Source organism: Scomber scombrus, chromosome 5, assembly GCF_963691925.1.
Source record: "Scomber scombrus chromosome 5, fScoSco1.1, whole genome shotgun sequence".
Taxonomy (NCBI): Eukaryota; Metazoa; Chordata; class Actinopteri; order Scombriformes; family Scombridae; genus Scomber; species Scomber scombrus.
The window spans coordinates 23,953,512-23,966,359 of NC_084974.1; the positions used below are offsets into that span (position 1 = coordinate 23,953,512).

Sequence of the window (12,848 nt, forward strand, 5' to 3'; positions counted from 1 at the left end):
ACCTAATAATGTAAAATAATACTAGTGTCCTTTTTTAAGTAAGTTTAAAGGTAATTGTCAAACCCCTTGATTCTACTGAGGGGGGAAAGCCTGTCTTCAAATGTTTACAGGAGTAGGCTATCTGGTTAATGTCAATCTCGCTTCACTGTTTTTCTGCAGTTTATCCATACTGTTATTTCATACTTCTATTGGAGAAGATGGGTTGAAAGTTTAGCTTTGTGTTTGCTTTTCTTACCTGTCCTACAACATCGGAGGAGCAGCAGGTGATCTAGGCTACTTCCAGGTCAGAGGTCAAAGCAAGGCCCAGGTGACCATTTTGGGCGTCACCTGGGCTATACTCCAATATACAAAGAAACCGTGGTCATACACACAGGATATTTATTATGGTTAACATCGTGTGTAAGTTCTGCATCAAGTCCAATTCAACTTTTCGTATTTGTACCTGTATTTCAGGTGCCCTGAGTGAGTTCATGTATTTATCTCTGTATCTCTCTCTGTATCAGAGCCGTGGAGGTGCAGTATCCTCTGCTGGTGAAGACAAAGAACTGCACTATGATATATATATAAACTTGTAGCTGCTACGTCACAGCTCTCGTCCAATTAGCTGTCGGGCTCAGATCACATGACATTCTCCCCGTCTCACTGTATCGTCTGTACTGAAATGGGTATTTACAGCGCTGTGAATGAAGCTACTCCTTTGTTTTTCTCGTATTTAACAACGAAATAGCAACTTCAAATTGTATCCTGTCTAAACAGCAGGTGTCGAGGCTGCCGTATGCGAGATTTTAATTCACCTGGACACGTAATAACAGGTGGGTAGACGGTTTAAAATAGCTAAACAAGTGACTTCTTGATATTGTTTTTGCACTGTCAGCAGCTCCCCGTCAACCTATAGGCTATTTAACACACACACACACACACACACAAAAAGCTGCTTACAGTGTAAATTAACTGTTTATTACGTGAATTAATGGCACTGTTTAAGGCAGAATATACGGTTTAAGTACTGCCTTCAATGAGGATCAATTACTTATTTAGTTAATGTGTTTTTTAGCAACTTAAAGTCGTTGCTACATGCTACAATGACCCACACTAACCACAGTTATTATCTTACTTACTCTTCTAGTAGTTTACAAGCTCACAGAATAAGTGTGTTTCTCTTTTTTTATTGGTTTGAGTAATTTCACTCACTTTCACACAAGTTGAGCCAAAACTGTTGTTCTCTCTTGGCAGTTTTTTCGGTAATGTGATTTGTGTTCCTCTGCACACATAAACAGGCTTTCTTTGTCCTCTGCAGCCACAAGTTGTAACATGATGCAAAAGTCAAGCCTTAAAAGAATAGTTTCTTTTTAAATGTTGTGTAATTTAGACATAATGACTGCTTCCTAAAAGGCGATGAAAAAAATGATTAAATTGAGTGGGCAGTGCTTCAGCTTCCAGGTTTTTTCATTAAATAAAGGTGTTAAATAACTGCTGGAAAAATACCTTACACAGCAGAATAATGATCCAACATTATGATGACCAAGAGTTGTGCGCCTGTGGTTTCAACTTTGGATTTGAAGCGAGTCAAAGTGGTTTCTCTATTCCTCCTATTTTTTTTTTTTTTTTTTTTTAAGACTCAGTTTCAGCATTGTTTAGTTTTCAGTATATCAGCTCAACATGTATATATATAGCAAATGCACAGCAAACCACAACTACCAATGCAGATTGTTGGTCCTTTTAGAAGTACTTTGAGAAAACCAGTGTTGGGAAGTAACCAGTTACATGTAACTAACAGCGTTATGTATTTTAATAACAAAATAATTGTAACTGTAATTCGTTAAAGTTACTGAGAGAATATGTGTAATTAAATAACACTTAATGATGAAAATGTTAATTTATACAAAGGGGGTTATGTCTGAAGTCAAACCTTTAAGATTTTGCTCAGGAGGGTATTTTCCTCATTTTTCAATATTTAACATGTTACTGAAAACATATATTGCTGTTTTTAATTCTTTGAAATCAAATTTATTTTTCTTTAAAAAAAAAAAAAATTCTAAATAAATCATGATGTGGGCTTATTTGGAGCACACATGGGCTTAAATGGTGTCATAGTACCAGTTAAGCCCTTGCCAGACTTGACTTCTTTCATCAAATATCTTTATTTATATTCCAAAATCTACATGAGCTAATGAATACAGATACATCTAGCTTTATAAGAAATGATCACCCTTATAAATCGTGTCAGTATCCATGAAAAACAGCTGAACTTAGATTTTTGTGCTTAATGGGTACACTTACACTAACAGCTGAAAACATTAGTTAGAAAATTAGAAAAGTTATCAAAAAGTAATCAAATGTAATGTAATTGAAATAGTTACATTACTTATTACATTTTAAATAGGGTAACTAGTCATCTGTAACCTATTGCATTTCTAAAGTAACCTTCCCAACTAACTGAGAAAACGAACTGTGGCTGAAACAGTACAGTAACAGCTTTCCTCTAGTTATACCTCTCTTTAGTTAGTTACCACAAGTGTTATCTGTGAAGCAGACGGAGGGTGTGAGCACAAATTTACATGTACAGATAAGCATACGCAGGTTTTCATACTTTGAGGCTTGAAATAAAGTGAGGGACAGCGTGCAGGGTGCCGGGAACATAGTAAGGAAATTATACTATGATTTCACTTAATATATATTTACTTCCTTCTTGAGAGTGCACAAATGAGTAGAATTATTTGTACAATGTAATTTGTGGTTGAAACAATAATACAATAAAATAATAAAGTAATATTTATTAATCTGACAGGACCATAAGTACAGTATGTGATGTCCATTTGAGTTAGGGAACCCTGCTTGATGTTAACCCTTACATACTGTTCATATTCTGACTTCTGACTACACCAATTCACATTCATAAATTCCCCGTCAGTCATTAATAAATGTTTGATTAGAAGACATTCACAATCACTGTTTTATGACCCAGGAGAACTTGTTGTGGAATATGATGAATACAACATGTTTAAATGCATGCATTTTTTTTATTTTATTTGTTTCATAAACACAGATCAACTTTGCACATTTGCATTTAAAAAAAAATGTGTAACAGCTGCACAAAAATAAAAAAATGATGCATTTTATTTCTATTTTTGTATATTGTGGGTCACATTAGGAAAAGTCTTGCTAAAAAAAGGGTTACAGTGTTTTACAGCTCTCAAATGTAAAAAAAAAAAAAAAAAGGGTAAAATTTTGACCCTGAACAGTATAAATGGTTAAATGTGTATTGTCACAAACAAAGGTATTATCTTGTGTTTGTTGCGACTCCTTAAAGCAACATTTTAAACCGCAAAAACTCACACACGACATGTTGAAAATGTTTTCGTGCAGGGTCTCGTCTCATTACGGTATCTGTAATGAATCATGTGTTTTTCAGAGGAGAAGAAAGTCATGTGACTGCCTGCTCAGATATACAGAAGCTCCCCTGAGTCACACTGCAACTCTCAAACGTTTTTTCCTCCATACTTCCTCTTGTTTAAACCTCATGCATCAGAAGACCTCAGATTACATCAAAAAGTTTGTCATGATCACGTTTTTTATTTAACTCACTAGATGCTCTGAGATGTAAGCTAGAATTCATTATGTGATTTTTTTAAATTATTTTTTTGTAATGAATTAAAATTTTTTCATTTCCCATTTATAGTATTTCATTTACAGTATTTTTGGTGGTTTTGAGCACGGCTCGTAGCATCCCCAGTCCGACCTGCATGTTGTTTATAAGCAGCTGGAGCCTCGTGTGTGTGAGCTTTGTGAAAGAGATGTGTTGAAAACATCGAGAAGCTTCTCTTTGTCAAGTCTGTACAGGGGAGACAATAGTGTACATATGTGTGTGTGTGTGAGTGTGTGTGTGGGTGTGTGTGTTGGAGGGGGCGGGGTCTGCTTTGTGGTTTTACACCTAAATGTTTGCCCCTACTTTAAGTCATATTACATTTATGGGGCTGCAGTAGCAAAGAGTGACTTCTTGTGATTTCTTTGTTCCTCTTGTTTGGTCTCAGAGCTGAAGAGGATCATCTGACCTCAGCTGCCAGGACTGATATCTATCATACTGGAGTCATTTCATCTGTGAACATGAAGACGGATATCCCTTACAACCAGGTAAGATTGCTTAGTTAAATTAACCAATTAGCTGATAAACTGTATGTCTGTTTGGAACTACTTTCATTTTAGATCAGGTTTCATAATGTGCTTAGAAAAAGAAAGCATTTACTGATCAGAGAGTCTCAAATACAAGGATCTATTTGCTTTTATTCATATGACATTTGGAAATGTATCAGAATGCACACACTTTGACATTAATAATTGACTGGTAGAAAAATAAGCATTTCTTTCATGCACCCATGTTATAAGAGAAAATTCCTGCTGGTTATAAATAATATTTTTATTCATCTTTATGTAATCTAGGTATTATATTAAATTCAGTGAGCGTGTATTAAAACCAGAACGGCAGGATTTTCCCGTAGCCATAAACAAATTTTAGTCATAAACTGCAACCCTCTCAGTTTTGAATCACATCCTTATTTCATACAACATGTTCCTCTTCTACTGTGTTTCATAAAATAAAATCTGATGAAACTGACGGGAATGTACAGGAAGACGCGTCACAAACAGGAAGTCAAGGAACATTAAGTTTCACACATTAATTACAATAGAGGATAAAAGCCTGATTGAAATAATCACATTTCAATATTAAAGGTCGAAACTGAACACTCTGAGCACTCTGTGACTCAGCTGTCCTTAAAACATGTTGTATGTTGTATTATCAATCAATTAATAAAACTTTATTTATATTGCACCTTTCATACAGGTTAATGTAGTTCAAAGTGTTACATAGTTGATTTACAAGCTGATAATAAGACAGAAGAAGTGTAAGGCAACTTTATTTATTTATATAGCACATTTCATACAGAGGGGCAAGTCAATATGCTTTACATAAAAACAAAATATCAGAGAAATTGGAAACATTAAAACATACAATTTAAAAAAAGAACCAAATTATAATAAAAATGAAACAAAGTAAAGGAAGAGAAAGAAAAGAAAAAGCTAGACTAAAATAGAGCATAAAATATGAGTGCTGCATAAAAGAATGATTTGCATTCAAATTAATAAAAGAACATACAGTGCAAATGAAAGATTAAAGTTTAAAGTGCTTTAAAAGAGCTCAATCACAAGCACATGAAGCACATGTGTAGACCAAAGACAACATAAATAAAAGGAACAAAAATGAAGAAAGAACAAAAACCAAGAACAAAAAAAATTGAGACCAATGCACATGGGAGAAAATAAGAATGATACAATTGTTTAAAAATATATATAATATAGATTATAATAAAAATCCAAAATTGAAATAAAATAAATAACAGAAAATATAAAATAAGGGAGAAAAAGTTTATTAAAAGTAAAGTAAAAAACTAGGTTACAATTTTTTGTAATGGGATGATAATAAGTAATAGTGGTTTATAATTCGGTTTGGAGGGAAAATCCTCAAAATGGTTCTTGATAATGGTGTTAATGTGTTCCTCTGATGCTTGTAGCTGATGGACTTGGAGTGGAGGAGACAAGAATCCAACAGGAAGGCACAGGCGGTACGTTACAGCACACAAACCAGCTCAAATCATATATCACATTATTTATATTCACTCTGTACTGTAGAAAACACCTAAAGGCTTAAATAACAAATGAGTGAGAAAGTACTCTCCCTTCTCTTCCAGTATTCTCGCTGTGTGATAGCGCTGGCCACTGTGGCGACAGTACTGCTGGCCGCCACGGCTCTCTATAACATCCTGACGCAGAAAGGTCCCTCCAGCCACCCTACACCGAGCAGCAGCCTCCATGTGGGCCAGGGCGAGTCCTGCTCAGACCCCTGCAAGTAAGCAAGCATCTGCAAGTACATGGATGCAATCAGTTGATTAGCTTTGACATGTGAAACTGCTTATATCAGATTTTTATTAACAATAGTTGCGTAGTACAGATACTAATCATACAACAATCTTCCTCTCTATTCTGTCTGTAAGGATCATTCTGTTGGAGAGCATCCCTGAAGGGTTGGAGTTTAATTCCAGCACCGCTAACCCCTCCATCTACCAGGCGTGGCTCAATCTGATGAGCGAGGCTCGCAGCAGCATCGACATCGCCTCCTTTTACTGGACGCTCACCAACAAAGACACCGGCACTCACCATCCAACAGCCTATCAAGTTAGCGGGAACTGTGAATGGTCAAATGGTTCAGGATCGTTGTTGCTTATCAAATAATTAGTTTGAAGGTCACACAAGTTTCTGCTTTTTAAAGCCTGACAGATGACCTCAGTGTGTCTTCATTTTACTGCTCTAGTATTATATTATTCGTCATGTAATAGTTGAGTGAGTGCCAATTAATTTTAAATATATGTAGAGTCTGATATGACTTATTGTCCTGATTTCTTCTTCTTCTCTCTTCAGCTGAACTTAAACATGTTTTTTCCCCATTTTTTGTGTCATTATTTGCTTTTTGTGACTAACGTCTACTATAAAAAATATATATATGTTTCTGTGTGCGCAGGGTGAGACCGTTCTAAAGGAACTAGCTAAACTTTCAGGGCAGTTGTCTGTTCGCATCGCCGTCAACACGCCACCGGAGAGTCAACCACAGGGTGACCTCAGACTGCTCAACGACTCAGGTGAGTCTTTCTTTTTCTTTATACCAACTGTCTGGTGCTCTGGATATGTGTTGAATGTGTTTTATATATTTCATCCATATTGTTTCCTTTCACTATATTATGATGAAGGTTTTTTGAACCTGCAATATTCTGTATTTATTGAGGCTGGATCATTTACTCATTGATTGACTTTGGAATCATATTGTGTTGATATTTACTGGCATTATGTCGTTCAAATTACTTATGCAGTGAAAATCTGAATTATAACCTAAAAAAAGTAGTTCTTGTTTTAAGTGAGTGAAGATTTTTGTGCACGGGGGAAATGTATTTTCCATTAATTTGAGTCATCATGATACATTACATAGATTTTCCAATTCCAGTTAACACACACGGCAATTGCAGATCAGTATGAGCTTCAATGCAGCTCTTCTGCAGTGCACCATGCTTTATTTCCCCAAGCTTTCACAACCCTGAAAAGGCTAGATTAAAATATTAAAATGTATATATTGTTAATCATTTTGTTATTGATGAATGTGTGTGTGTGTGTGTGTGTGTGTGTGTGTGTGTGTGTGTGTGTGTGTGTGTGTGTGTGTGTGTGTGTTTCAGGAGCTGATATCAGGACAGTAAACATGAGACAACTGACAACAGGGGTCCTCCACACCAAGTTCTGGGTAGTGGACAAGAAACACATTTACATTGGTAGTGCCAACATGGACTGGAGATCCCTCACACAGGTACACGCACACACCTGTGGAAAAAGGATCCTTATATCGTTATCTAGTGAACTGACAATGAGAGGTCGTCTGATGCTTGATCTAAGTTAAATTATTTGTTTTTAAGAGGAAGCTTTGGTGTTGGCTCAGACTTTCGGTCACATGCCATATACCATGTGAGAACACTTTATAGTTGCTTTGGTACTGTGATGGTAGTCAATATCTCAAACCTCAACTCAATTTTAGCTTTCATAATCAGATATTTAGTTGCCACATTTGCACATTTGGTGTTACTGCCAGGAGCATCCTGTTCCCCATAACACTCTCTCAGTTAGTTTCTGTCCACCAATAAACAACAAAGTGCTTTTTATTTTTGAAAAAAATCAAGGAATTGTTGCCTTGTCACAGAATGGATTAAGACATTGAATTCTTAAGTTCTGACTCCTGAAATACTATAAGAAAAACCATAAGAGAGCAACATTTATAAAATAGTTTTCATTATATATGTTGCTTCTGTTTTTTTTACTTATCAGTCAATCAATCATTTTTTATACAGCGCCAAATCACAACAAAAGTCATCTCAAGGCACTTTACACATAGAGCAGGTCTAGACTGTACTCGTTAATTAAATTCAAAGAGACCCAACATTCCCACATGAGCAAGCACTTGGCGACAGAGGAAAGGAAAAACTCCCTTTTAACAGGAAGAAACCTCAGGCAGAACCAGGCTCTAAATGGGGCCTTGACCAGTTTGGGTTGAGGGAGAGAGAGAGAGAGAAGGAGAGGAGGGAGAAAGGATAAGTAAAGAGAAGAGGGAGAGAGGAGAGATAGGCATACTGACAAAACAATCAAACAACATTGACTTATGACACAGTTTAAAAAAGTTTGAAATAGAACAAGTCTGTAAAATTGTGTTATTATTCTGTCTGGCCTCCAGGTGAAGGAGCTGGGCGTGGTGGTCTACAACTGCAGCTGCTTGGCGGCAGACCTGGGTAAGATCTTTGAAGCGTACTGGTTCCTGGGGGAGAGTCAATCAATCCCGTCACCATGGCCCACCAGCTTCTCCACCCTCTACAACAAGGACACGCCCCTGCAGCTGGCACTCAATGACACGCCGTCCAGCGTCTACCTGTCGGTGAGATCCATGAGGAGTGTGGTGGATGAAACAATTTGTTTGTTGCTGAATCTGCAATGTTTTTAATATCAAATTAAACTGTTTCAAACTTGTCAAACTTTGGCAAAATATTGAAGTTTTTTCCTTCACCTATTTCAAATACCAATTAGATGCTAGTTACAAGATCCTTTCTTTTTAAAAGTGTCTCTGAAACACTACTTTCCTTAGTTTATCATCCATCAAGACTTTTGTATTGTTTAAATTGTTACTAAAATTAACAAATAATTTACTTCTTTCTTTCTTCTCTTTGCTGTCCTCACGCTCTCTCAGAGTTCCCCTCCGTCCTTCTGTGCAGCCGGCAGGACTCCAGACCTTCAGTCCATCCTCAGTGTGATGGATGATGCCCAGAGCTTCATCTACATAGCTGTCATGAACTACCTGCCCACAATGGAGTTCTCACATCCTAAAAGGTACAGTTGTCCAAAGAGAAATATAACCACAGAAAAGATAGATGAGAGGAGCCAAAGTTAGGTTTCATAGTTAATGAAAACGGGGAGCAAATAAAGGTAAAGTTGATCAGATTTTTGATCATCAGTAAGCGAGTACATGTGTTTAATCCCCTCTAATATGTGTGCTTTAAACTTAGAGGTAACCCTGTGTACTTGTGTCAAGCTAGCATGTTTTGTTAGAAAAGCTCAGCATGTTCTCCCAAAGAGCTACATGTGCAACTAAGTGCAAACGTGAGTGGAGAAATGTCACCAAAGTCATTATAACATTATTGTAAAGTCTAATTAAAGTAAAGTAAAACTCTACATTCTCTTTAGTTAATTTTCTTCTTTCTTTATTTCATGAAAATATCAAGTATTTGCACTGGGGTTAATAATAATGTGATATAGAATTATTCCCCAGATTGGTTAATTGCATAGTCTCCCCTCTGCAGGTACTGGGAAGACATTGACACCCAGCTGAGGCGAGTTGCATACGAGAGGCAGGTCAAAGTGCGCCTGCTGATCAGCTGCTGGGGCAGCACCCAGCCAGTCATGTTGTCCTTCCTGAAGTCTCTGGCCTCGGTTTACGACTTCAAGACCAAACTTGACATCCAGGTGGTAAGTAGCACTTCTATTATATTTCTCTCTATTCTCTTTAAGTTAAAGTATGCTGAAATGATTTTATATTTATGATCACTTGTTTCTCTTCTGTAGAGGCTGTTTGTGGTGCCTGCCAGCCCTGAGCAGAAAGAGATTCCCTTTGCCAGAGTCAATCACAACAAGTACATGGTGACTGACAAGGTCGCTTATATAGGTAAGGCTACTCACACACTGCATGTGAAATGTAAAAAAAAAAAACATTTTGGATTCCAGGTAACTTGTTTTTAATGTATCATAGCAATCACTAAAAAAGTGATATATGCTCCCAGTACCTCCCACTCCAAATAATAAGACTGAGGCTGTCCTTACTGTTTAATCACAGGAACAGTGCACACTTGTATATAGTATCAGGAATGTATATATATTATAGATTTATATTATTACAAATTATTTAAGAGATTGTTTATTGTATATAGTATTTTATTTTAATTTTATTTTTTTATCACTTCACCATTACAAGGCTACTGTTTGTCAATTTTGAATTTCCCCCTAGGGGGATCAATAAAGTGTACCTTACCTTAGCTTAAAACTATATTCTGTGTATTTCTGTCTTCAGGTACATCTAACTGGTCAGGGGACTACTTTGTACACACAGCTGGCTCAGCATTGGTTGTCAACCAGACTGCATCACAGTCCCAGGAGCCAACGGTCCAATCACAGCTAAGGGCCGTGTTTGAGAGAGACTGGAGCTCTGACTACAGCACTCCTGTCACCCAGCACACAAACCTCAAAAACATCTGTTAGTTCAACCAGCCAGTATGACAGACACCATATCAGTCTGCGTCAACAAATCAACGTCAACGTGGAACATGGAACCTCCTGAGCTTAAAAATCGCTTACAGCCGACTCCGTAGTGGAGCAGAGTTTCCTCGTTTGCTCTAGGTCCAAAAGATTGTGGACTTACAGTAAACCTGGCCAATCACAGCTTCAGTGCCAAACTCCTATTGGACTGGAGACAGATGATCAAACCAGTTAACTGCCCAGTAGTGCCAGTGTTACACTGCTTTCCAGTGGCACTTGAATTATATTTCTTTTGTCTTCTGTTTCTATCCAAACTTACAGGATTCAAACTACATTTGTGGGTAATTAGCCTGATAACAATTTAATTATTGGCAAGTCATCAGATTGCTGCAACATTCATTGGTCAGCAGTCAGAAGGTTTTGGGACAAATTACCTGCATCGACAAACCATGATCAGATAGTTTTCTAATGCAGAACCTCCAGTTGACACAGTATACAGTGTTTTTAAACCTAAAGTCAGGAACTTTTTACATATAAATGAATGTTCGTTACAGTCAAACCTTTGCCAAACAAGTTAGCATAATGTTGATTAAGCCTATCACCTCCAGATAAATCTCTGTGTTTCACAGTATACTGCAGATGCTCTATGGGCCTGAGCCAGTTAATGACCAGTTAGCTCTCTGCTAACTTGAATGGGGATAGAATAGTTTAATTGTGTGGCTCTTTTAGACTTTCCAAATGTTATCAGGCCTAATGGATCAAATTCTGTTTTAGCAAGGGATGGGTGACGTTCTAAACAATTTATCCTCCATTTTACAGTCGATACACTATTGTGAGACTAGACTACAGCGGAGCCTATGACTTAAACTAGTCTCTACAGTGTTTTTGTAATTACTCTCACTGTCAGAAGGGGGAGACAAACGTCCCTACACTGCAACTTCAACTCAGAGCTGCACCATTGTGCGGTTTCTGTTATGTAGTGCCAGTAGCAGTAGGGGGCGCTGTTTCACCTCTCCTGTCAAGTCAACTTTTTGTGGTGGCACATTGTTTTCAGATAGATTCATTGATAATTGTTTCAGTTTTGAAGATCACTCCCAATGCAATACTTTTATACAACATCAGCCTCAGTGGGGAATTTTGTATCCCACCCTCTCAGGGAGTAAAGTTTGAGTGTGTCTTATCTGATCATTATAGTTTGCTGCAACTTGGGACTAATTAATGCTTAAACTGGTGTGCTGTTCCTGTAATGTAAATAAGATGAGCTTTAGAAAATCCACTCTAAGTATTCAGGACTGTTTTTTAAAAATTAAATTCATTTAAGCAGTGCATACATTATACTTTAAGTTTGCTGTAGGACTTGATGAGGATGAACAAATTTAATTTCCACTGTGTGGAGTGATTGAAACTACCAATTAGTGGAGAAATGGTTGTTATGGCAACTGTCCAAATAAGGGTGTTTACAAGTAGCGGTGTGCTCATAAAAAAAATGCTCGGGGACAGTTATTATGCACATGTCATTATCTCCTGCCTCTTTTTAAAGCAGTTACTCTGAATAAATGTCTCTGAATCAAACCTGTTTCAGCCTGTCTCACAATATTAATGGTCCCTCTGATGCATACATAGACCGGTTTAATTATGTTAAAAGCAACTGTGCAGGATTACAGCAAAAAGGGATTTATATGACTCACCAGAATTTACTGCCCTTGTGTATTTGTTAGTGAAAAGCCTCTTTATCTAACTTGGTTCTGAACCTGAAAAGCTAAAAACTTTGTACTCCTGAATGTGTGATAAAAGCATCAGAGGACAGCAGGACTTGTATAAAAGAGAAACACACACACACACAGTTTGCCACTCACTGCTGGTTGTTTCATGCTTCATTTAGTGTGTGAACTGATACCCGATAATGCTTCGTTAGTCCCAAATGTGGCATGAAATAAACATGCTGTTATGAAACTGAATATAATGACATCCATAACATCCCAAAACATTTCCTTCATGCGATGAAAATGTGTTTAAAATGTTTTGACTTTGACCCAACAGTGCATAACGAACAACCAGAGCCAACAACCATCTGCTTCCCAAACTACCAAGTAAAATAAACAGTATTAAAGCTGTGATGCTGAACTGTTTTCTTTATTAGTAGCTATCCCTAACCCTAACATTTAAATGTCAAACTGTGCAGCTCATTTCATTTTTTTCACAAATTCGGTGTGAGATTTAAAATTCTCCTGTTTCACTTGCTGCTATATGGGTATGTATACTCGAGCTAAAACTAATTTACATAGCCATCTTATTTCTTACACCTCCCTACAAACAAAACAAAACAAAAAAACTTGGACAGTAAGATGAAAACTCTAGAAGAAATGTTTTTTTAAAGCACCATCCTATTTATTAACTGCCATATCTTTTAAAATGAATATTCCATGGCAACCAAATTCAGCAAAGTTGTACAGATGGAGATGCTG

The 12,848-nt window shown here is 37.0% G+C and overlaps 1 protein-coding gene across 1 annotated transcript; it reads left to right on the forward strand.

Annotated features, from left to right (window-relative positions):
- Nucleotides 1–648: 648 nt before the first annotated feature.
- pld3 (phospholipase D family member 3) lies at nucleotides 649–12,497 on the forward strand. The gene is made up of 12 exons (XM_062419335.1): nucleotides 649–812; nucleotides 4,032–4,131; nucleotides 5,568–5,618; nucleotides 5,745–5,902; nucleotides 6,048–6,228; nucleotides 6,572–6,689; nucleotides 7,275–7,402; nucleotides 8,318–8,515; nucleotides 8,825–8,964; nucleotides 9,435–9,600; nucleotides 9,697–9,796; nucleotides 10,199–12,497. Exons 2-12 carry the CDS (start codon nucleotides 4,105–4,107, stop codon nucleotides 10,384–10,386), a joined length of 1,455 nt encoding a protein of 484 aa, XP_062275319.1. The 5' UTR covers nucleotides 649–812; nucleotides 4,032–4,104; the 3' UTR covers nucleotides 10,387–12,497.
- Nucleotides 12,498–12,848: the final 351 nt, after the last annotated feature.